This window comes from Callorhinchus milii, unplaced genomic scaffold, assembly GCF_018977255.1.
Source record: "Callorhinchus milii isolate IMCB2004 unplaced genomic scaffold, IMCB_Cmil_1.0 Scaffold32, whole genome shotgun sequence".
NCBI lineage: Eukaryota > Metazoa > Chordata > Chondrichthyes > Chimaeriformes > Callorhinchidae > Callorhinchus > Callorhinchus milii.
This window is the reverse complement of record NW_024704773.1, coordinates 1,096,370-1,117,823: the sequence shown is the minus strand read 5'-3', so window position 1 is coordinate 1,117,823 and position 21,454 is coordinate 1,096,370. Positions and strand designations below refer to the sequence as shown.

General features: G+C 44.6%; 1 protein-coding gene across 2 annotated transcripts; it reads right to left on the bottom strand.

Annotated features, from left to right (window-relative positions):
* Positions 1–16,140: 16,140 nt before the first annotated feature.
* Positions 16,141–20,761, bottom strand: LOC103182857 (growth arrest and DNA damage-inducible protein GADD45 gamma). 2 transcript variants are annotated; one of them, XM_007900021.2, is made up of 4 exons: positions 20,333–20,761; positions 17,670–17,771; positions 17,065–17,278; positions 16,141–16,880 (listed from the first exon to the last, which is right to left on the bottom strand). In XM_007900021.2, the coding sequence occupies exons 1-4, from the start codon at positions 20,386–20,388 to the stop codon at positions 16,767–16,769; spliced, it is 486 nt and encodes a 161-aa protein (XP_007898212.1). In that variant the 5' UTR covers positions 20,389–20,761; the 3' UTR covers positions 16,141–16,766. The 2 variants fall into 2 exon arrangements, with proteins under 2 accessions (XP_007898212.1, XP_042201124.1); XM_042345190.1 differs by lacking the exon at positions 20,333–20,761 and adding an exon at positions 18,240–18,259.
* Between the last annotated feature and the right edge of the window lie 693 nt (positions 20,762–21,454).

Sequence of the window (21,454 nt, the reverse complement as noted above, 5' to 3'; positions counted from 1 at the left end):
GGTTGTTCTTCGCCTCCAGGATTATCCTGGAGTAGAAGGACGACTTGGCCGAGGCTAGAGTGGAGCGGTAGATTTTGAGGAGGTCCAGCCAGATTTGTCGGTGGACCGTTAGGCCAGATTTGAGGCAGGTTCGTTCAGCGGCCCGCACCTGGCTCTTCAGTGAGCGGAGGTGGGTGGTGAACCAGGGGGAGGAGCGAGAGTAGGAGACAGTATGGGAGGTGATGGGGGCAAGAGTATCGAGTGTGGAGGAGAGGGTGTTGTAGAGGAGGGTGAGAGGAGAAGAGGGGTCAGTGAGGGTTGAAGGCCAGAGGAAGAGGAGTTCAGAGGACTCCAAGGCAGCGGTTAGGGATTGTGGGGGTAACTTCTTCCAGGGGCGGTAGAAGATGGTGGTGGGTCTGGTGGAGGTAGGGAGGGGGGTGGAGGTGGTGAAGGAGATGAAGTGGTGGTCGGAGACGGCCTTGTCGGTGATAGTGACATCCGAGACACTGAGGCCCCAGGTGATCACCAAGTCGAGTGGGTGGCCGTGACTGTGAGTGGGGGAGTTGATGTGGAGGGAGAGGTTGAGTGAGGAGAGCAGGGAAGAGAAATCTGAGGAGATGGAGCAGGAGGGGGTGAAGTGCAGGTTGAAGTCGCCCAGAATGATGAGGCGATCAGAGCAGAGGCAGAAAGATGTAAGAAGTGTCGAAATATCGGAGATGTAGGTGGGAGAGGTTTTAGGGGGCCGGTAGAGGAGGAGGATTTTGAACGAGAGGAAGAAGGGGTGGGAGAGGGTGAGGTGCTCGAAAGAGGGGAAAGAGCCAGAGGAGTAGGGGAATAGGGCAAGTGGTGTCCTTGAGATAAAGGCTACACCACCGCCACGGCGGTTGGGGCGAGGGATGTGGTGGGAGGTGTAGCCGGGTGGTGTGGCCTCCGTGAGGGGGAAGGTGTCGCCTGGGGTGAGCCAGGTTTCCATTAAAACCATGATGTCAACGCTCTCATCAAGGATGAGATCATTGATGACCAGGGCCTTGTGACAGAGGGAGCAGACGTTTTGTAGTCCGATGTGGAGGGAGCGGTTGACAGAAGGGTGTGTGGGAGGGGAGGGGGGGTCCAGGTTGTGAAGCAGGGGTGGGGGAAATGGGGATAAGGGAGGAGAGGTTGGCTCCCCGGGTCTGTGTCCGGGGTGGCTGGCGAGTGTGGTGGGGAATGGGGCAGTCGGTGTGGCTGCTGCTGGACAGCCAACGCCGAGTGCCACGGTGAGCCCGGCGAAGGATTCCCAGGCTGGAACAGAGGGAAGTTGTGGGAGGGTCAAGTGGGGATAGAAAGCGAGAGGGAAGGAGAGAGAGGAGGACAGAGCGGGAGAGATGCAGAGTGGGGAGGGTTTGGGGGTAGAGAGGAGGGAGGGAGGGGGTGAGGGGGCTCGGGTCAAAGCGGCAGCCATAGTGCGCACGCGGGGACCAGGAGCGAGCGGTCAGGTGGATGGCATTATCCCATAGGCTGGGGCAGCCAACCCAACAGGACCATGGTGGGCTCTGATGCTCTCATAAAGCCTTACTTTAAGTCATTGAAGAAAAACAGTGGCGGTTCCGAAGACACATTTCCAAATTTTGCGTAAACACGTCTTTTTTAAAATCTTTATCAACGGCAAGCTATGCGGTTTTAGCTGCTTAGCCTCCAGGAGTACCCCCAACGGATACTCTGGAAACACCTTGGCTCTTGCCGCTGTGCCTAATACTTTCTGGAATTAGGTAATCAGGATGTGTCCCTCCAGAGAGAGAGAGCACATTCCATTCCAACAATCTATCGCTGGAATTTCCTTGTGTGAGTGGGATGTATGGAAATCTCAGTTTGGTTTCGATACACTTAAGCACAGGGATGGGTTTCTGCATGTGTCAGACACCTGGCTGACCAAAATAAAACTTTAGTGCCTCCAAATTATTTAAATTAGTCTGGGACTGGATGTTTTATACCCACTGACTACCAGCCATTATTTACCCTGCAGATATCAGTCACTGACAATGTCACTCTGCTTGCTGCTATTGTCCAAAAAACATAGAACATTAGTGCTACCCTCGTACGAAAGTAGCACCATTAGCAGTGGGAGCACCAGACACCAATCCTGTCCACAGGCAACATGCAGATCAACAGGAGTCTCTGGATAGCAACCAGGAATGGGATTCCCGACTGAATTTCCCCTTCCTATCTCAGGGGCCTCGGCCTCTAGGCCAATTGCATTGTCCCAAACACTGCCCCAGTTAAAATCAAATAACTCAACACAGGAACAAAGCAGCCTGGTTAAACCAGGGCCTTATTCACTAAATAAATTTGCTGAGCTATCAGGGGAGCTGGTGGCCTTTGCTTTCAAACGAAATTGAACAATGTTTACTCCAGATAAAATAATTCACTTTGAAACTTGTTTTCACCTGTTTTGTGAATGATAGAAAAAAAGTCAGTGCTGGAATCTCTACACTGAAGTCATGGTTTAACCTGTTAATTATAATCTGTCTCTGACTGGAGTGTAGAGATTCTCTTTTTCCTGTTTTAAAGGGTGACAATTGAGAAACGTTAAACTTTATTCTGTGAAAGAAAGTGCACTTCCTTTACTTATCTTCACAGGTCTCAACCGACTCAATCCTTCTGAAGTCAAGGGAATAGAGGGAATGCAGAGGAGATTTACTAGGATGATACTGGGGATAACTGATTTGGCCTGTGAGCAGAGACTGCAGAACAGGGACTTGGAATGAAGTAAGTTGAGGGGTGACCTGATAGAGGGCTTTAAAATTATGAGGGGTTTGGATAGAATCAATAGAGAGAGAAATTATTTCTAATGATCAGTGATTTAATGATTAGAATGCATCAATTTAGGATATTTAGCAAATGAGCAAATGGGGAGTTTAGGAGAAATGTTTTCATGTGCAGAGTAGTTAGGATTCGGAATGCCCTGCCAGGAACGATGACTGAGTCAGAATCCATATTGTCCTTCAAAAGTGAACTTAGATAAATACCCAAGGAGGAGTAAACTACAGGGGTTTGGAGAAAGGGCAGATAAATGAAACTGAAAGGATTGGGTTTAAAATAGCCTGCACTCAGGCACAATAGGCTGAATGGCCTTCTTTGTGCTGAAAATTTCTATGTTTCTATTGGTTCCTCACAACCGAAAGGGCCTTCCCCTTAATGTGTTACCCTCTGTGGCCACCATACTGTCTCCTGCTACTGAGGTGCACAGTGTACTGTCAGTAACATTTGACAGATATACGCACACTCTGGGGTCCCCAAGCCTTAGCTCTTGCCTGCGCCTAATACTTTCCGGAATTAGTGTCCTTTCAGGGAGAGAATGCACATCCCATTCCAACAATCTATCTATGAGAGTTCCTTGTGTGGGATGGGATGTATGGAATTCTCATTCTGGTTTGGATACTCTGAAGTATGGGGATGGGTTTATGCATGTGTCAGACACTCGGCTGACCAAAAAAAAAATCTAAAGTTTGTAACTGAGTGAGATCAATGGAATGAATAGCAAAAATGTGGGAAATGAGTAACTGTATCAAAGGGGATACTACTTTTTTATGTTTATGTTCTACATGAAGCAAATAATTGATTTGTTAAAATCTGCATTCTGACGGCTTCAGAATGAGAGAGCACATCCTCATTTCTTCCAATTACAGCACCATTGTTGTTTCTTAAACAATAATAATCCTTGTATTTGATATAGCACCCTATCACGTTTTCAAGACATCTTAAAGCGCTTCACAGAATATACTGTCATGTGAATTAACTGTATACATTGTGGGCAAAACAAGTTCAGTATCCTGGCCTCAACAACACTTACTGGTATCTCATTCGAGATCTTGATGCCCTTCTCTATAAATAAATATTTTTGTTGCCCATCGCAGCCCTGAACCTGTGCTCTTTCATTGTGAAGTGAGCAGAATGTGCTGCCAAATAAGGCCAGTTGGAACTGAAGCTTTGTTTCTGTGTTTCCTTGGTTTTAACATATAATGGAATGCATCCCAGCGTTACTATAATCTTGTGTCATAGCAACTAACTAGAATCAAACATCTTTTACAACAAACATCTCTTATTATTTAATTGTCTGTGATTCTCAACATATAGTGCAATCCAAGCCATGTATTTGTGCTATATTAGGAGAACTAACATGCAGTGCTGGGATTATTGTTCCTTTGGACCATCTGACTACACACCCAACTTCCCACAAAAGATTCCTTCAACACATCTATCACATCATCGAATAACCCTGAATCCCTTCAAATTTCCTCGTCGTTCTATTAAGCCCCCCAGCCCCACCCACCAACCCCCAACTTTTCCTCACAGCTGTTGCCTACATTCTGGAATTAATCTACCAGTCCTCCACTGCACTCCCTATAAGAATTAAATCTTATTTGAAACACACGCTACATATACACAGTACTCCAGATGTGGTCACCCCAAGGTCAGCTAAAATCATCTCTCTCAGTGCACATCATTATTCAGTGATGAGGAGTGATATTCACTCTCTTTGGCCTGGGAGCACTTTGGTTTTCTGAAAAACTTCATTACTATCCAGTCTGAAATCAGCCAACTCAACACAAATCTGAGCTCCTCCCTGGTCTCGATGCACACCTTGTATGGCCACATGTTGTTTGGCTCAGCACCATAAATAATTTGCAAAATAAATGTTGAACAGTCAACAGTTCAGCTTTTGCTTGAAAAGGGGATAAACACAAGTCACTTTCTTTTCTTTCACAAATCTTAAAGCACCTTTCTGGATATTTATCAATAATGAACCTTTAGGAAACCATCACTGAAACACTTAAGAAGTGCCTGCCTACAAAATATAGTCACTACACGGCAGATTTTCAGTGTCAAAAGTGAATGGTGTCTGAATTCCAATTTATTGCTGTCCAAGTGTTTATTTTCTTCCCTTTACTTTGTTCACCTCTTCCCTTTTACTGCACTGGAACACGACACTTCGAGCAGTAAAAGTCTGAATGTGACCCTATGATGCAGAAAGAATGCCCCTATAGTTATCAAAAGGATTCATGTCACACATTGCCAGGTAGATCAAGAGAAGTAATGCAACCTTTGGATTTGACAAAATTGAAGAACTTGATGGAAAGAAGCAAATTGCTGCTGTAGACCACATAGCAAAGTTGATCTGTACAAAAAAAGGGTAATCATTTTTAAATGTAAATACACACAACAAATCCAAATACCAGTCTGAGCAGTCTCAGTTTAGAAGGGCACCCGAAAGGTTAGGGTGGTACCAAGGACCCTCCTCTGCCTGTGTAGGGAACAGGGGCTCTACCATTGGTTTAATGGGTAAATTCGCTGCTCGTTCAGCACTTAACCATGCAGACTTGGAAGGTGACAGCTTCAGTCTGTGACCTGTGCTTAATTTCCTGAATTCAATCTGTGCGGCAGTAGAATACTACAGTTGGTTTCAGTGTGCCCTGGAGGGGCAGAGAAAAATCAGCCAGGGATTCCTATTTCTGATCAGTACAGTATATCCAACAACTCTCACTCCCCCCGCCCACCTACCCCCCACACACACTTGCCTGTGCACAGATGTTGAGGATGAACACAGGATCATGCTCAGAAAGTTCTCCAAAACACATACTCTAATAATTTGGTAACACTGACTCAAAATCTCACGTACTTGAGTGAGATTAGTGTTGATGCCTGTGGAGCTCGACCCAAAAGGAGTCATTGTCTTCAGGGCGAACAGAAGGAAACTGGGTAATAGTGGGTAGACCTTCTCCCTACATGTTTAGTGTGACGGGGGTATTGTCTTAGCTCTGTTTTTATCTGAGTTAAAATATCTCCAAAATGCGATTGCCCTGACAATATTTCTGGAATGAGGTATGAAAAGTCCTGTAATTATCCCATCATGACAACTCTACCGACCCAGTCATTGCACACTTGGAATGAGGTGTGACCCTTTCTCTCTCTCTCTCTCTCCCTCTCTTAACTCCTGTTTTGGGTCTTATCTTTTGCACAGGGAGGCAACCATGTTTTACGTCCTCAAGCAATGATGAATTGACTGCAACACCTCAACTGATATCGCTCTGGACACCCTTTAGTCCTAACGGAATTCTGATAATTCTCCCACACAGAATGGAATGGTTACCCACAACGGTTGTTATCATTGCCCTGTTGTTCATCACAGGTAACATCAACAATGAACTACTTGTTTAAATACAAGATATTAAACTGATGTAACCAGTTTCTGTCAAACCTGTCTGTTTTGATCCAGACACCCAAACTGTATTGCTGGATTGGACGTGGCTTCTACACCAACAGGTTCTCGCTCAGTCTCTCTCAATGAATGTTCCTGTGTTCTTCCTGGTATTCATTTAGGATATGCTAAATAAAAGTGGTCATTGGGATCAGCCCTTTATATCGCACATATTCTGCGAGACTATGCTTTCGGATGAATCACTTATTTTACTAATCTCTTGAATGTAATTTATACAATGCTGTAACTGACTGTGCATCAAAGAGGTTAGCAGCCACTAGTTAAGAATAATTATAAACTTTAGTTTCTCCATTTTGTCGTGTATTGTATTGATAGAATTCTACTGTGCTAGTCATTTAGAAAATCTAACAACATATTGAAAAAACTAACTTCATTTGCAGAAAAAGTGACAGGGTACAGAATAATGCGTTGTATACAGTTCCAAAGGAAAATTTGACTCAATAAAGCATAACATGACATTTACAAATACACGGTTCCGCTCCTGATGCCTATTGAACGTCCCTTATATCAAGAAACATCTCTATTAGTCATTCTATAATAACCCTCTGCTTAAAGTGCAGAGACTTCAGAACATGCCCTATCTTGATGAATTCCATCCATGATAATATGAAGAGAAATCAGATTATAATCATATTGTTTAATCCATTTATCATGCTTCGTGGCTGCTTGTGGGACATTCTTGCACTCAAATGGCTGCTGCATTCACCTACAAATGCAGACATTACACAGTGAATTCTGTGAAGCGCTTTGAGACATTCAAATTCAAGGATTATAATAATAATAATCCTTGCATTTGGTATAGTGCCTTATCATGTCTTCAAGACTTCTCAAAGCGCTTTACGGAATATACTGTCAAGTGAATTGACTGTGTATTTTGTGGGTGATTATTTTATTATTATTATTACCGCTGTGGGGAAAAATTTGACCAGGGTCTAGATTTATTCTATTTATGTGGCATTTCAGAGCATCTAGGCTTTAACAAATTGTTGAATTCAGCCTTAAATTTGAACCCAGTTTTATATAGTTCTTAAAAGAATTGGGCAGAAAAAAACAGCTTAATAATAATATGGTACATCATAGATTGCAATCTAACCTAATCATTTTTTGTTCATTTCTTTACAAGTTACTCTAGCTTGGAGTCCTGTAGAACATGGAGTCTTGTAGTGCATTGGTTAGAGCACTCGCCTCGCAAGCGGGACAACCCGGATTCGATTCCTGAAAATGGGCAGCCAAATATTTGCACTAGTCTAGGTGAGTCTGTTTTAAAACATTGTGTTGTTTCCAGTTGAATATTTCTTGCCTTATGGCATAAATCGAGAAATATTCAATTAAGCGATATTTTTGGGGTGCCGACCAAAAAGATTGGCCACCACTGCTCTAGGATCGGGAATGTCATTGGCTTCTCAAAGTTTCTTTTGCATGAGCTCCATCATCAGAGTCTGGTGTGGTGGTCGCCTATATTTCTTGCACTGTAACTAATCTTTGCCTTTTAAAAAAAGTAACTAATCTTTGCCTGCAAACATGCAGCAGCTGTCTTTCTTGAACTTTGTGTCTTTGATAGTGTATGCACTCTAGAGTGAGCTTGTTAAGTCAACAAGTATATTTTGAGTCTCAGTGTCTGGGAAGCGTGTTCAGATGCAAACATTTTGATTTTTACATTTTTGGTAAATTACCTGTACTTTATATAAAATCTTTCAGCGCCTTGGGACATCCTCCCGGCGTGAAAGACACTATACAAATGTAATTTGTTGTTTGTTTTTGAAACAGCTGTTGCTTAACCTTAGCTGGGGACTGGTGCCACTTATCACCTGCAGTCACAGTTAATGAATGCTGCTCAGTTTCACTTTCACATCTGTATGTGAATAGCCTAGCTATTGGCTTTAACTCACTCTACTTGGAAGTGTAGTAATCTTCTTTGAGTGAAAATTCCATATTACTTGCCATCAAAGCAGGAACAAAATGACAGCTCGTACACTTCAAACACAACAGCCTAGAATAGAAATAAAAAGTGCAGTGAGGAGGGAACTAGATCACATTGATGATTTACGTGCAGACAAGGCAAAGAAAATTCAAGGGACAATGACTGCTTTTAAAAAGGACAAATAACACACATGATAATGAGCCAGGCTGAGGTGCCTAGTATGAGAATGGAAGTGTATCAAGAAACCACACTTTGACTTTGAGACAGAAGCTCTAAACACACAGGAATTATGTATACATGTCACACAATCACTGAACCATTGTTGCAATTGTAGTATTCCAGCACGATTCACTAAGTTATTTGTGCATTTTATTTGCTGTTCAGTTATTGAGAGAATCCAAAGTCCATAACAGGAAGGAACTGTGTGTTTACAAATGATGATTTATCTAGCAAAATTACTTAGGTTTCTGAGTGAAAATAATACTTTTGAACCATGGAAACAGGAAAGGGTTAAGATCAATCCAAATTCAATGAAGACAAGTGCACCCATAAGGAAAAAACAGTGGTTCGCCAATGTAGGAAAACTCCTTTGTGCTCATTACTCGTGTAATTTCTATGTAATGTGCAATGGTTTGTGTGCTCTGAACAAAGATATCTATCTCAGTCTTCTCTTCTCCTGATGTCTGGGCTGCATTGGTTGACAGCGAAGGAAAGCTTTTCTCATACTTTTGATTACAAAGATTTTATGCAAGGCTATTAACAACATTATAACAAAGTTTACATGTTTTTATTTAGTAGATTTAAACACTGAACACATTTGAAGTTGATCGGATACAGATCAAGTGGAAGTCTTCTTGCAAAATTAAATGTTGCACTTTTAGTTGTACTCATTTAAAGGAACTATTGTTTTCATAATAAGATATATTGGCAAAGTGTTCCTCTTTCTTTGATGAGGGAAGAGACTTGTGTCATTTTCATTTTGATGATGTCCTTTCAGAGCTGATTTGATAGTATGCTTCACTTTATTTCACCTTACGTGACTGCAGCATGTGATTACAAAACAACCTAGCTAGAGGTTTGCCAAATTTATTTCCCTGAAAGTGATATCTGTCCACAGATAACATTTAATGGCTGCTGATTTGCATGCTACATTCCACGTAACCTATGTCATTCCAGGAAATTTTATGAACAGCTTGAAAGTGCCTAGAATTAATGCATTATGCATGTATGATCATATCAAAACTATCAGTCTCTGAACACAATTGTAGTTTAGTTTGTGTATTACATTTCATTGTTCATAATGGAATTTTTATTTCTGATCATCTTAATGAGTGAATCTAGTGTTATGAATAGCACAGAATGAGAAGTGATTCACAGCACAAGTTTCTCACTTATTGTAAAAGGGGAACTTCCACTGACAAAGCAAGTGAAATTTGCCACATATTTCTTGGAAGGAAGTTCAATCAATCCCATAAATTTAATTCCTGTTTTGTCCTCAGTCACGTATTGCTTCTTTGCACTGGATATAACTCACTGATACAATATTCATTGATGCAAAGGTGGCACGTAATGGAAACCTAGGAAGATAGTTGTGGTTCATCTGGGAAGCCTAAATATAAAATGAATCACAACAACAACAAAATTACATTTGTATGGCGCCTTTCACATCGGGAGGACGTGAATATAAATATAAATCATATTACACTACTCCCTCTCATATCCCTCATTCAATAAGACAAGATCAGTGGCATAGGTTACTCTTGGGTTACTGTGGTCTCGGTATATACAATTGCTGAGGGGCATAACTATTTGCATTTGTATGAACATCTATAAAGTAGATCAAAGTGCCCCTGAGATGCTTATCAGCAGCATTCTGAAATAGTCTGAGTCCTGCAACCTTCAGGCAGTTGGGACTGAAACTTTTTTTGTGTGTTTCCTTGGTTTCTAGTTCAGCTGGGTTTTGTATAGAATGCAGAGCAACTAAATGTCTAAATAGTATCTAACTTTTAACACCGGTGAACATTTTAGAAAAAAAACTTAACTTTCTTTATACATGCTTAAGGTTTCCAATGCAAGAAGTTTCAGATGAAACAGTGCGCGTTTTAATATAACTACATACATAAATATAGCATTTTCCCATAACCGTAGTAAAAATCATATCACATTTCCATAGACCTGAATAATATCCACTTTGGCTGAGATACTGGAAAAGGCCCTCCTGGATCCCCTGACTCCCTTTACTCAACACACATCACAATTTAAACTTGCAACCTTTGGATTTATATGGCTTGATGTCTTCACCCACACTAAGCCATTAGAGGAACTGAACAGAGTCACAGATAAGTGTGGAACAAACTACCTTTACCCATCTACTTACACTATAGATGAATATCACCTTGAGTGTATTCCATAAAATAGACAATCAGTTAAAGTAACATTTACAAGACAGCCCTCCAGTATAGCCTACAGCATTCCTACTCAAGTTGTACGTATGTTTGCTGACCACTAAAGATTTTAAGATCTGTGTATTGCATGCCTTCTTTGCAGTCATTGTCTAACTAAGGACTTTGAGAAGTCTGTGAATACACACAGGGTGATGTCCTCACTAATCTAGAGGTTGGGGATAGACATCCTGTCTAGGAGCATGGAACAGAACTGTGCATTTTACTCCCATATGCCACATGGACAGGAACAGGCAAGAGCAACTTCACTTGAAGTCTATAATACATAACCTTGAGAAAATGCATCGTTAATGATAATAGTACATACTATAATACATTTAATTCTATAGTGCATGCCACAATTCTAAGAAGTGGTGGCAATTAATTTAATTACTTATCCATCATCTTTTACTACCTGTATGCTGACAGGAGATTGTATAGGGCATGTGTCCAAGTGACATTGCATGTTAGTGTAATAATGTGGTAGGTGTGGATTTACTCCTGTCAGTATTTTTATAGAATTCTCAATGTCTTGCAGGCCACTGGGTGAGGCATATGAGGTCAGACCTTTTCCCACTGGAATAGAAAGACAATCAGAGGGTAAATGTATGTCCTGGAAGTTGGCTCAAGAACAACAATGCAAAAGGCCTGGGAAGTGTTTACCTACTCAGGTTCTCTATGACAGAATGGAGCCCAGAGACCTAAAGAGGAGAAACATCCACTTGAGCTAATCTCTCTCTATATATATAATATTTAAAATGCCCACGCGTTCTGGAACTAGCTTAACTGATGTGGTTTATTTAGTATTTGGAGAGAACATGCTTTTTTTAAAAAAAATGTATGTGGTAATGAACCTCAAGCTTCCAATGTGAGGATGTATGACTTTTAAAAACTGGTGTGAAGCAATTATCAATACCTATCACAAGCTTTGCATTCCTTTAATGCCAATTTCATATGCTACAGTACAAGGCTGTGTGCCTGATAAGGCTTGATTTAACCTGCATGTACAAAACACAGCAAACTAAAAGTGTATTAAAGCAATGGTTTTAGAGATGGTGAGATACAAGGGTTAAGTTAGGGTATTTCATGTTGGAAAACATTTAATGTCCCATGTGGTTTTATGTGCAGCATCTCTTGAGCAGCCAACAAATTCCTAAGATTATTTCTCAAGATTATTTCACTCGAGGATTTGGAACGATATTAGTGAATCTGCATTGCATTTTTGGGTACAATTTTACATGCATTAGAAAATGGTAGGGTATGCCTCCATGAATGCCCCCAGTCTCTAGCAGAATCACAAAAGCACAGGCTCATAATCTAATAAGGGCATGAAATCATTACCAATAGGCTTAGCAAGTGGTTGGAAACAGGCTGCTTGAGATTGGAATCCTCATTCTCACAATCCTCTGCAGTCCTCAACCACTCTACAGACACACAATTGCAACATCCAACCCCTGGTGTTCGCTCTGGAATTACTGCACATGTGCAAAACAATGCCACTGTGAATGTGAATGTAAATTGAAACCACAAGTAAACCATGTCTAAAGCAAACTAACATGTCCGAGAATGTGGGAGCAGGTAGATAACATAAGAAATATATTGATGTCTGTATATTTCTTTGAAAACTAATCACCATCTCAAGAAGCATTTTTAAGGATTTCCTTCACTGCCCTAAATCCTCGCAACTATCGTTGGTGTAGTGGCATGATCTGCCTAATACAGGCTGTCATTCAGCTTGGAATCTTTTCCGTGCAGAAAACAGATTTATAAGATTAATGAGGCTGAATAGCAGAGATCAAAGGAGGAGGATGAAAAACCTGCTGAATATTGCGTGCTGGATGGCAGTAAACTAAAGACCAATGAGATTTCTGGAAATATAGTTATGTAATTATGTGCATTAACCAGTTGAGTGCTGGAAGATTTTGCACTTTCAAACTCTACCTGTAATTTCTACTACTTAATCTTGGAAATCTGTGCCTGTCCTTGAAACATAAAAATAGGTTATCTTGCCCTGATCAGATAAGTTACTACACCTAGCTGTGTGTAGCTATAACAGGGGAAATCCCATAAGTACGTCATGAAGTTATACATAGTGTGCTTAATATAAATGAATCCCAAAAAGCTGAAGAAATAATAGAAACAAACCAAGCAGCGAGGAAAGAAGAAATAATTTAAGCACATTTACAAGTTTAGTAATATTACCCCTATTCATGCAATTTTTACAAGAAATACTATTACGTTCATGAAAGGGTTAAATATTTTGAATACTTAAGACCTTTTATTTGATCTGCCGGGTATTTGACACATGTGGAAACCCAACACCATGCTTAACATTATCCAAACCAAACAGAATTCCATACATCCTACCTACACATGGAAATTCCAGAGATATTTGTTGGAATGTGCTCTCTCTGCCTGGAGGGACACATCCCACTTACCACTTTCCGGATGTTTTAGGAGCAGGTTGGTAGAGCCAAGGATTGAGGACCTCAGAGTGTTCGTTGGGGTACTGCTGGTGTCTAACCAGCTAAAACTGCTCAGCCTGCCATCGAAAGCATTGTTTCTTGTCCAGCTAGGGATACCCTTTCCATTACAGCTTTGACTTGCAGGGTTAATGGGAGCTAACTGAGAACAGTCCCTGCCCCAGTGTCTGTCCTTCCAGGTCCTGCCGATGAGCCAGAACTGCTGTACTGTCATCAGCAGTGCCCTGGAATACTGCGAATGCACCTGGCTCAAGAACTGGATTACTGAGACCACCGCAGAGTTGGCCCGAATCCAAAATTTTGTTGCCAAACATGTCACCTAAGAGCCAGTTCAGCTCTAAGGAGATCCCGCTTGCTCAAGATGGGTGCAATGCAGAAGGTCTCCAAGGAGGATAGTCACTAGTTGATAATTTGACATCTGACAATAACAAGTTTCAACCCTCACTAGGTGGATGGCGAACTTCCTGTCGGGTAATACAGTTCATCATAAATGCATGAGAGCATTGCTACCATCTTCCTGTCCACAGCTTGGACACGCATCCCTTCCCATTGAGCAATGGCTCCACCAGTCAGAGGTGTGGAGCTTGAGCAACAGCTGCTTGCCTCTCTGCAAACCAATCAAAGTGGATTCCAGGCCCTGGATGTTCAAACATGCCTTCAGCGTGGTGAGGACCTTTACGGGACAGTTTGTGAGGTGCTACCCATCTTGATGTTCTCAAGGTCTGCGTCCAGCACCAGCGTCCTTGCGAGGGGCGTAGACAAATAGACATGCCTGCTGTGAAGCCACCTCCAGGGAGCTTAGTGAGAGGTCAGGAGCCCTCCCTCCTTGCAGCCACTTCCAGTATTTGCCACAAATCCACCTCACTGCTTGATCCTGGACTTTGCAAATGGGCCGTAGAAGCTACTCTGTTGCATCCCCAGGAGCTTGGATCCATAATGGAGGATTGTTTGCAAACAGGTAGGAGAAAGATGAGCACAACCAGAATGCCCTTTGCCCCTTCTTTGTATGGTCCTTCAGGACAATGTCCAACCAAAAATCGGTGTCTTCCACAACCCCAAGGTACTGATAAAAATGAACAGATGATTTCTGATGCTCCTTGCATCTTCCAATCAATACTCTCGATGTCTTTGCTTAGGTCGTGCAGAAACATAATTCTGCACTAGTGGGCACCTATTACCATGTCCCACCCGTTGGCCCAGTGTTCAAGGTGGTGGGTGCAATTTGCAAAAGGTCCCTACGTGAGTCCACCACCAACGAAATATCATCCGCAAACAGAAACACAGCAATCCTAGCAAAAAGGCCTGGAACAGATACAGAGTCCGGCCCCCTCATTGCCATCCAACATGTCATTGATGATTACATTGAAGAGGGTGGGAGACAATGGGCAGCTTTCCCTTATCCCACTTTCCAGAGGGATGGGCTCATTGAGTTCACTCAGATCTTGTTGCTGGAATAAACATTTTGGATGAAATCCAAGATTTGGCTATGTATTTCCATGGCTTCCAGTTTCATCATGAGGGCTTCATGAGGCACCAGTTTAAAGGCCTTGCGGAAGTCGATGAACGCAATGTAGATGGGTTTCTCCTTAGCCTTAGAAATTTTTCTGACAACCAGATAGAAGTTCCATTCATCCCATCTATACATAGAAATTCCAGATTACACAATCAAGCCACAGTTCTTGCCAACCTGCAGGGCCTAGTATGAAAGTACTAGGCCCTGCAGGTTGGCAAGAACCAGAATATGAATTGGGGTACTGCTGGAGTCTAACTAGTTAAAACCACAAAGCTTGCCATTGAAAGCAGTGCCTAGCAAGCTTTCGCACCGCATGTCCTGTTAGGACCAGCCGATGCATTAGGGCTTTGTCTTCAGTGTTAATGGGAGCCAAGTGAGAAGGGACCCTAGCGCCAGTGACTGGTCTAAACCTCTACCACCCCCAGTCCTGCCACTGAACCAGGCTAGGTGTGCTGTCATCAGCAGTGCCCTGGACTACTGCAGACCCGCCTGGGCTCAGCAACTGGACTACCGAGATCCCAGCGGGTTGGCTCGATTCTGACATTGTTGCAAATCATGTCACCTTGGAGCCAGTTCATCTCTAAGTAGATCTACTCACCTCCCCAAATGCCCAAAAGGATAGTCACGGGGATCTTATCAATTAATCAATCACAATACAAAATAAGCTATTTGGACTTATTCAAACAATCCCAATCTTGGAATTGCTTTTCTATTGCAGAAGGGCTTACCAAGGCATCACAAAGATATTAACCAAAATAAGTGTAAATTTTTTTTTAATGGTAGAAACATAACTTAGTTGGGGATATAATGCAGCATTTAAATAGTTAAATCAGAATATTACAAAACTGTAATACGGTTTCCTGCACAGGTTTTGAAGAACTAGCATAGTGGATACAAGTATGGTTGGCTTGTTGATTTTTGTAAGTGGCTAAAGACCAACTGCGTTTGCAACAAGTGCAATAGAAAATGTTGCTGAATATCATCAATGCTGATCAGCAGCCCCAGTCACTATCAGAATAACCACAGCATAGCGTCAATCTTTTCACCATTCCCAACTTGTTGTTCAAAATTGTACTTTTATTTATTTAATAATATGCTTCAATTTATTTTAAGGCTATTTAAAACAAGCTCATATCATCTTGCACAGAGCTGCTATTTTAAAACTGAAAGGTTATCATGTCACGTGTTAAGGAAATAGGAATTGCAGACTGAAGCTTTTTGCTTGAAATAACATTTGTTGGAATCGTCACATTTCTTCAAGAAAAGGATTTCCCCCTTCACTGGTTTTCCCCTAGTCCAACTTACAGAAAATCATTACACAAACATTTACAACCTACATTCTTGCCACTGCACGTGATATAGATAGTTTAAGTGGGCAAAAGGTCATTTCACTGACTACGGCGTTTTAACTTCAAAACACTCCTACAACTAACTGTGCAGCTGATTTTAAGCAGTGTCCTTTTAGAGTTCCTTGCCATGGTAGGATGAGGCATGATATTTGGCATTTGTCACATACTTTGCAATCACATCACAAGACAAAAAAGCTGTTCGGTTTTATATACGTACTTTATTTGGAAGGAAAATTTCAAGTGGTTTGGAAAACGATTTACATTTTCAAAGTATGAATCATAAATATCTATTAACTTAAAAATATAATATATACGTTTTAAAAAGTCTTTAAATCCTTTATCTCAATATAGTTGTACAGGCAACATGGCTGTAACAGGTTATTTGATACTCCCATGTTCTAGCCAAATCTGAATGAGTTTTTTGTTTCACAACTTATTGTACTTAGGCTGAGATCAATAGTTCATATTCCCAGAAACAGATAACCAAGTCCCACAGTCTCCATGTAGTTTTGATCTACCGTTTAATCTCCTCCGTGGGCTCCATGGCATGATGCATCTTCTCTTTCTTGCATGCTCCTCTTTGCTCTAGGTCCAGATGTTGTGCAACATGTGGTCCATTTAGCCAACTTTTCCGCAACTTTGTCCTCTGTGTTCCCGATCCACCATCACGAAGTCCTGGCCGTGCATCCGTGTGACTTGACCAAGACATCAGACAGTCTTAAACCCACAGATCCAGGAAGCGATGCTTCCAACGCGGCTCTTCCTTCTGAACGAGGCAACCTCAAAATAAATCAAACGTTTCCAGCAGATCCGTGGCAACAACATCAACGCTCCGGAAAGGAAATGCTGGGGACCCACTGATTTGTGCAGCGGCTCTCCTCGCAGAAGACACCGACTTTTTCCAAAGCTGGATCCTTCCAGGAATCTTGGCTTGGATTCTGCATTTGAAAAACAAAATGTTTTTGAAAAATAAGTTAGTGTATGTGCAAAGAATGCCAAGTAACACGCTTACATACTGGATTAACAAGTCTGACTTGGCTCCATTGCTACAGATCTCCAAGAACAGACCAGGAACAATAAGAATTATTATTACTATTGCTGAGAACCAGGAAGCACGCTTACCGTGACCAGGATGCAGTGCATGTCCCTGGGCTCCTCGCCGTCCTCGGGTTTGCCGAGGATCTCGGCGAGCCTCTGGATGTCGTTGACCCGCACAATGTTAATGTCGTTGTCGCAGCAGAACGCCTGGATCAGGGTGAAGTGGATTTGCAGAGCGATGTCGCCCTCATCCTCCTCGTCCGTGGCCAAGAGGCAAAGGACCACGCTGTCAGGATCTCTGCAAGGAGGAAGAGGGAAAGAACCGGTCACTACAGCAGCTCAACCACAGATTCATGACAGGGAACAGAGAGGAATGATGAAAGAGAAGTGCACGTTCTGGGGTTGCGTTTCCAGTGAGCCAGAATTACAACCGCCAGTTACAGGAAAAGGAGGGCGTTTATGTAGGTCAAGCGCGTGTGATTTTTTTTTTTTTGGGGGGGGTTTGTTTAGTTACAAATGTCACGGCTTTATCGTCAATGATCTGGCCTGGTTTCCCACCTCCAACCCCAACCCCCAGAGCCGTGCAACGAGCAGAGAGCGAGTCGAGAGAGTCAGAGAGAGAGAGAGGAGGCGGGTGTTGTGTTGCGTTGCGATGCGATGCGTGAGAGAAAGAGAGGAATCAAACGTACACATTCATGACTTTTGCAGACTCGTAAACGCCAACGGTCAGGCAGTGCTGGCGGTGCGCCGAGGCCAACAGCTCCTCCAGGGCTTTGCCAGCAGCTTGCATCCTGAGGGCAGAGAGCGAGAGGGAGGGAGCGAGTGAGCGAGTGAGGAAAACATGGACTCAAAACATCCAACGCGAAGCAACGGCGAGTTATTTTATTTTAACGCGTCGGGGCGGACCTCTTTTATTTGTACGCCGGCGCACCCGAGGGGGGGGTGTGCGTGTGCGTGTGTGGGTGTTGTTTTTTTTAAAAAAAATGGTTCTCTAATTTATACTTAAACCCCCCCCACCCCCCAAAAAAAATAAAAATGTATAAAGAAATACACACGAAACCACTCACTCACTGCAAAAAACAAACAACAACAACAACGACAACTCAAAACACCTCCGACGTCAAACAGCCTCTGGAGGGCGAGGCGACCCCTCACTGACCCCCTCCCCCCCCCCCCCCGGTGTTGTTGCTGGAGGGCCCCCGGGGGGGGGGGGGGGGAGGGGGGATTTCTTTTTAAACAGCTCCTCCCCCCCCCCTCACCTCACAGCTCTCGCGCAGCTCTAACTGACACCCCCTCCCCCCCCCCCCCCCACCTCGCGACACACACTGCAGGTTCCAAACTCACTCCCTCCCCCCCCTCCCCCCCCCCCCGGGACTCGCTCACACACTGCAAACCATCAGCACTGCCCCCCCCACACACACACACACACACCCCCACACACACTGCAAACCATCAGCACTGCCCCCCCCCCCCACACACACACACTGCAAACCATCAGCACTGCCCCCCCCCCACACACACACACTGCAAACCATCAGCACTGCCCCCCCCCACACACACACACACTGCAAACCATCAGCACTGCCCCCCCCCCCCACACACACACACACACTGCAAACCATCAGCACTGCCCCCCCCCCACACACACACACACACACACTGCAAACCATCAGCACTGCCCCCCCCCCCCACACACACACTGCAAACCATCAGCACTGCCCCCCCCCACACACACACACACTGCAAACCATCAGCACTGCCCCCCCCCCCACACACACACACTGCAAACCATCAGCACTGCCCCCCCCCCACACACACACACACTGCAAACCATCAGCACTGCCCCCCCCCCCACACACACACACTGCAAACCATCAGCACTGCCCCCCCCCCACACACACACACTGCAAACCATCAGCACTGCCCCCCCCCCACACACACACTGCAAACCATCAGCACTCCCCCCCCCCCACACACACACTGCAAACCATCAGCACTGCCCCCCCCCCCCACACACACACACTGCAAACCATCAGCACTGCCCCCCCCCCCCACACACACACACTGCAAACCATCAGCACTGCCCCCCCCCCCACACACACACACTGCAAACCATCAGCACTGCCCCCCCCCACACACACCCCCACACACACTGCAAACCATCAGCACTGCCCCCCCCCCCCACACACACACACACACTGCAAACCATCAGCACTGCCCCCCCCCCCCACACACACACACACTGCAAACCATCAGCACTGCCCCCCCCCCCCCACACACACACACACACTGCAAACCATCAGCACTGCCCCCCCCCCACACACACACACTGCAAACCATCAGCACTGCCCCCCCCCCCCACACACACACTGCAAACCATCAGCACTGCCCCCCCCCCCACACACACACACTGCAAACCATCAGCACTGCCCCCCCCCCCACACACACACTGCAAACCATCAGCACTGCCCCCCCCCACACACACACACACTGCAAACCATCAGCACTGCCCCCACACACACACACAACTGCAAACCATCAGCACTCCCCCCCCCCACACACACTGCAAACCATCAGCACTGCCCCCCCCCCCACACACACACACTGCAAACCATCAGCACTCCCCCCCCACACACACTGCAAACCATCAGCACTGCCCCCCCCCCACACACACACACTGCAAACATCAGCACTGCCCCCCCCCACACACACACACTGCAAACCATCAGCACTGCCCCCCCCCCACACACACACTGCAAACCATCAGCACTGCCCCCCCCCCCACACACACACACACTGCAAACCATCAGCACTGCCCCCCCCCCACACACACCCCCACACACACTGCAAACCATCAGCACTCCCCCCCACACACACAGCAAACCATCAGCACTGCCCCCCCCCACACACACTGCAAACCATCAGCACTCCCCCCCCCCACACACACACACTGCAAACCATCAGCACTCCCCCCCCACACACACTGCAAAAACACACAATGCACCCCCCCCCCGCTGCCAATATATATGTATATATAACATAAGCGAATGCAAAGTATTCTTCTTTTGCACAAAAAGTCCCTCCACAGAAAAACAATCACAGTCACTGACCCCCCCCACACCCCCCTCCTCCAAAAGTAATGCAAACTTCCAGCAAATGTTTGCAAACTCCTCCAACCCGAGTAGTGGCGCCTTTTTTTGGGGGGGGTGGTGGTGGGGGAGGGGGGGAAAGAAAAACACCCCCAAAAACATTTTTTTTAAAAAATGCAATAAAAAAATGCAACTTTTGCTTTGCGATTTATATATTTTTTAAAAAAAATAAAAATAAAAGAGTCGGCGGTGCCGCAAATTACCTTTCGGTGCTCTCCACTTGGGTTTCCTCGATGTCGTTGAATTCCTCCAGGGTCATATTTGTCGGAGCAAAGCAGGAGTGGGGGGGGGGGCGGGGGTAGGAAAATTAAGAAATAAAATGCCTTCTGCTGCTCTCGAACACCCCCCAAATAAACTGGAGATGCAAAACACTAACGACTTCCTTTTGCAGAGAATAAAGCAGTAGGAGGTCGGGGAGGAGGGGGTTGGAGGTGGTGATGAGGGGGGGTCTCTCTCTGCAGGTTTTGCAGGTGCGACGTTGCAGCGGTGGATGTGATGTGATGTGAGTGAGACTGAGTTGACTGATCCTCTTTGCACGACGAGTCCTTAACGACCAGAACACACACACACACACACTGTATATAAAAAAAATACTAAACCCTCGCAGCGGCTTCTCTGCTCTCTGGGTTTGCAGCGCCGCAGCTTTTATAGCGTGAGGTTGGGTCGCTTTCTTTTGTGGAGGCGGGAGCCCGCCTCAAGCCTCCGAGCATTGGTGCAAATCTGCAGAGCAGAGCAGGAGGGAGAGGGGGTGGGGAGGGGGGGAGGGGGAGGTCTCCCCATGAGTTGGTGCTGTGTTCAGATGCTCAGTCTGTCTGTGAGTCTTGTGTGTGTGTGTGTGTGTGTCTCATCTGCACGTGATGCTGTTGCTCAACCTCTGGGCTCTTCTGCTGTTGTCTCTTTTCTTTTTCGAGGGCGAAATTTGCAACAAAAACGCAGAGGAAACAATGCAATAAAATAAAAGGTTTTCGCAGGACCCGATTTTTGCTGTTCGGTGGGTAAAGGGAAGGCGGATCCACTGAAGGAAGTCTTAAAGCTGACTGCGTGTTGGTTTGTGTCGTGCAATCCCCCCCCAAACTGCTCGCTCTCACGTCTATATTTTTGCAAACTTTTTTTTAATATTTTTATTATTTTTTAAAAAAAAGAAAGAGGAAAACTCTGGAGGAGTGGATGTGGTGGTTTTAATTCCCACCTCGGCGCTGATCTTGCACTTTGTTTAACGTGGCGCTTTATTTTCGTCTGCAAGAGCACAATAATAAGCAAAGCAAAGAAAGAGACAAGAGAGACAGACACAAAAAAACTGGTTTATTAGTAAAGTTTTGTGTGTC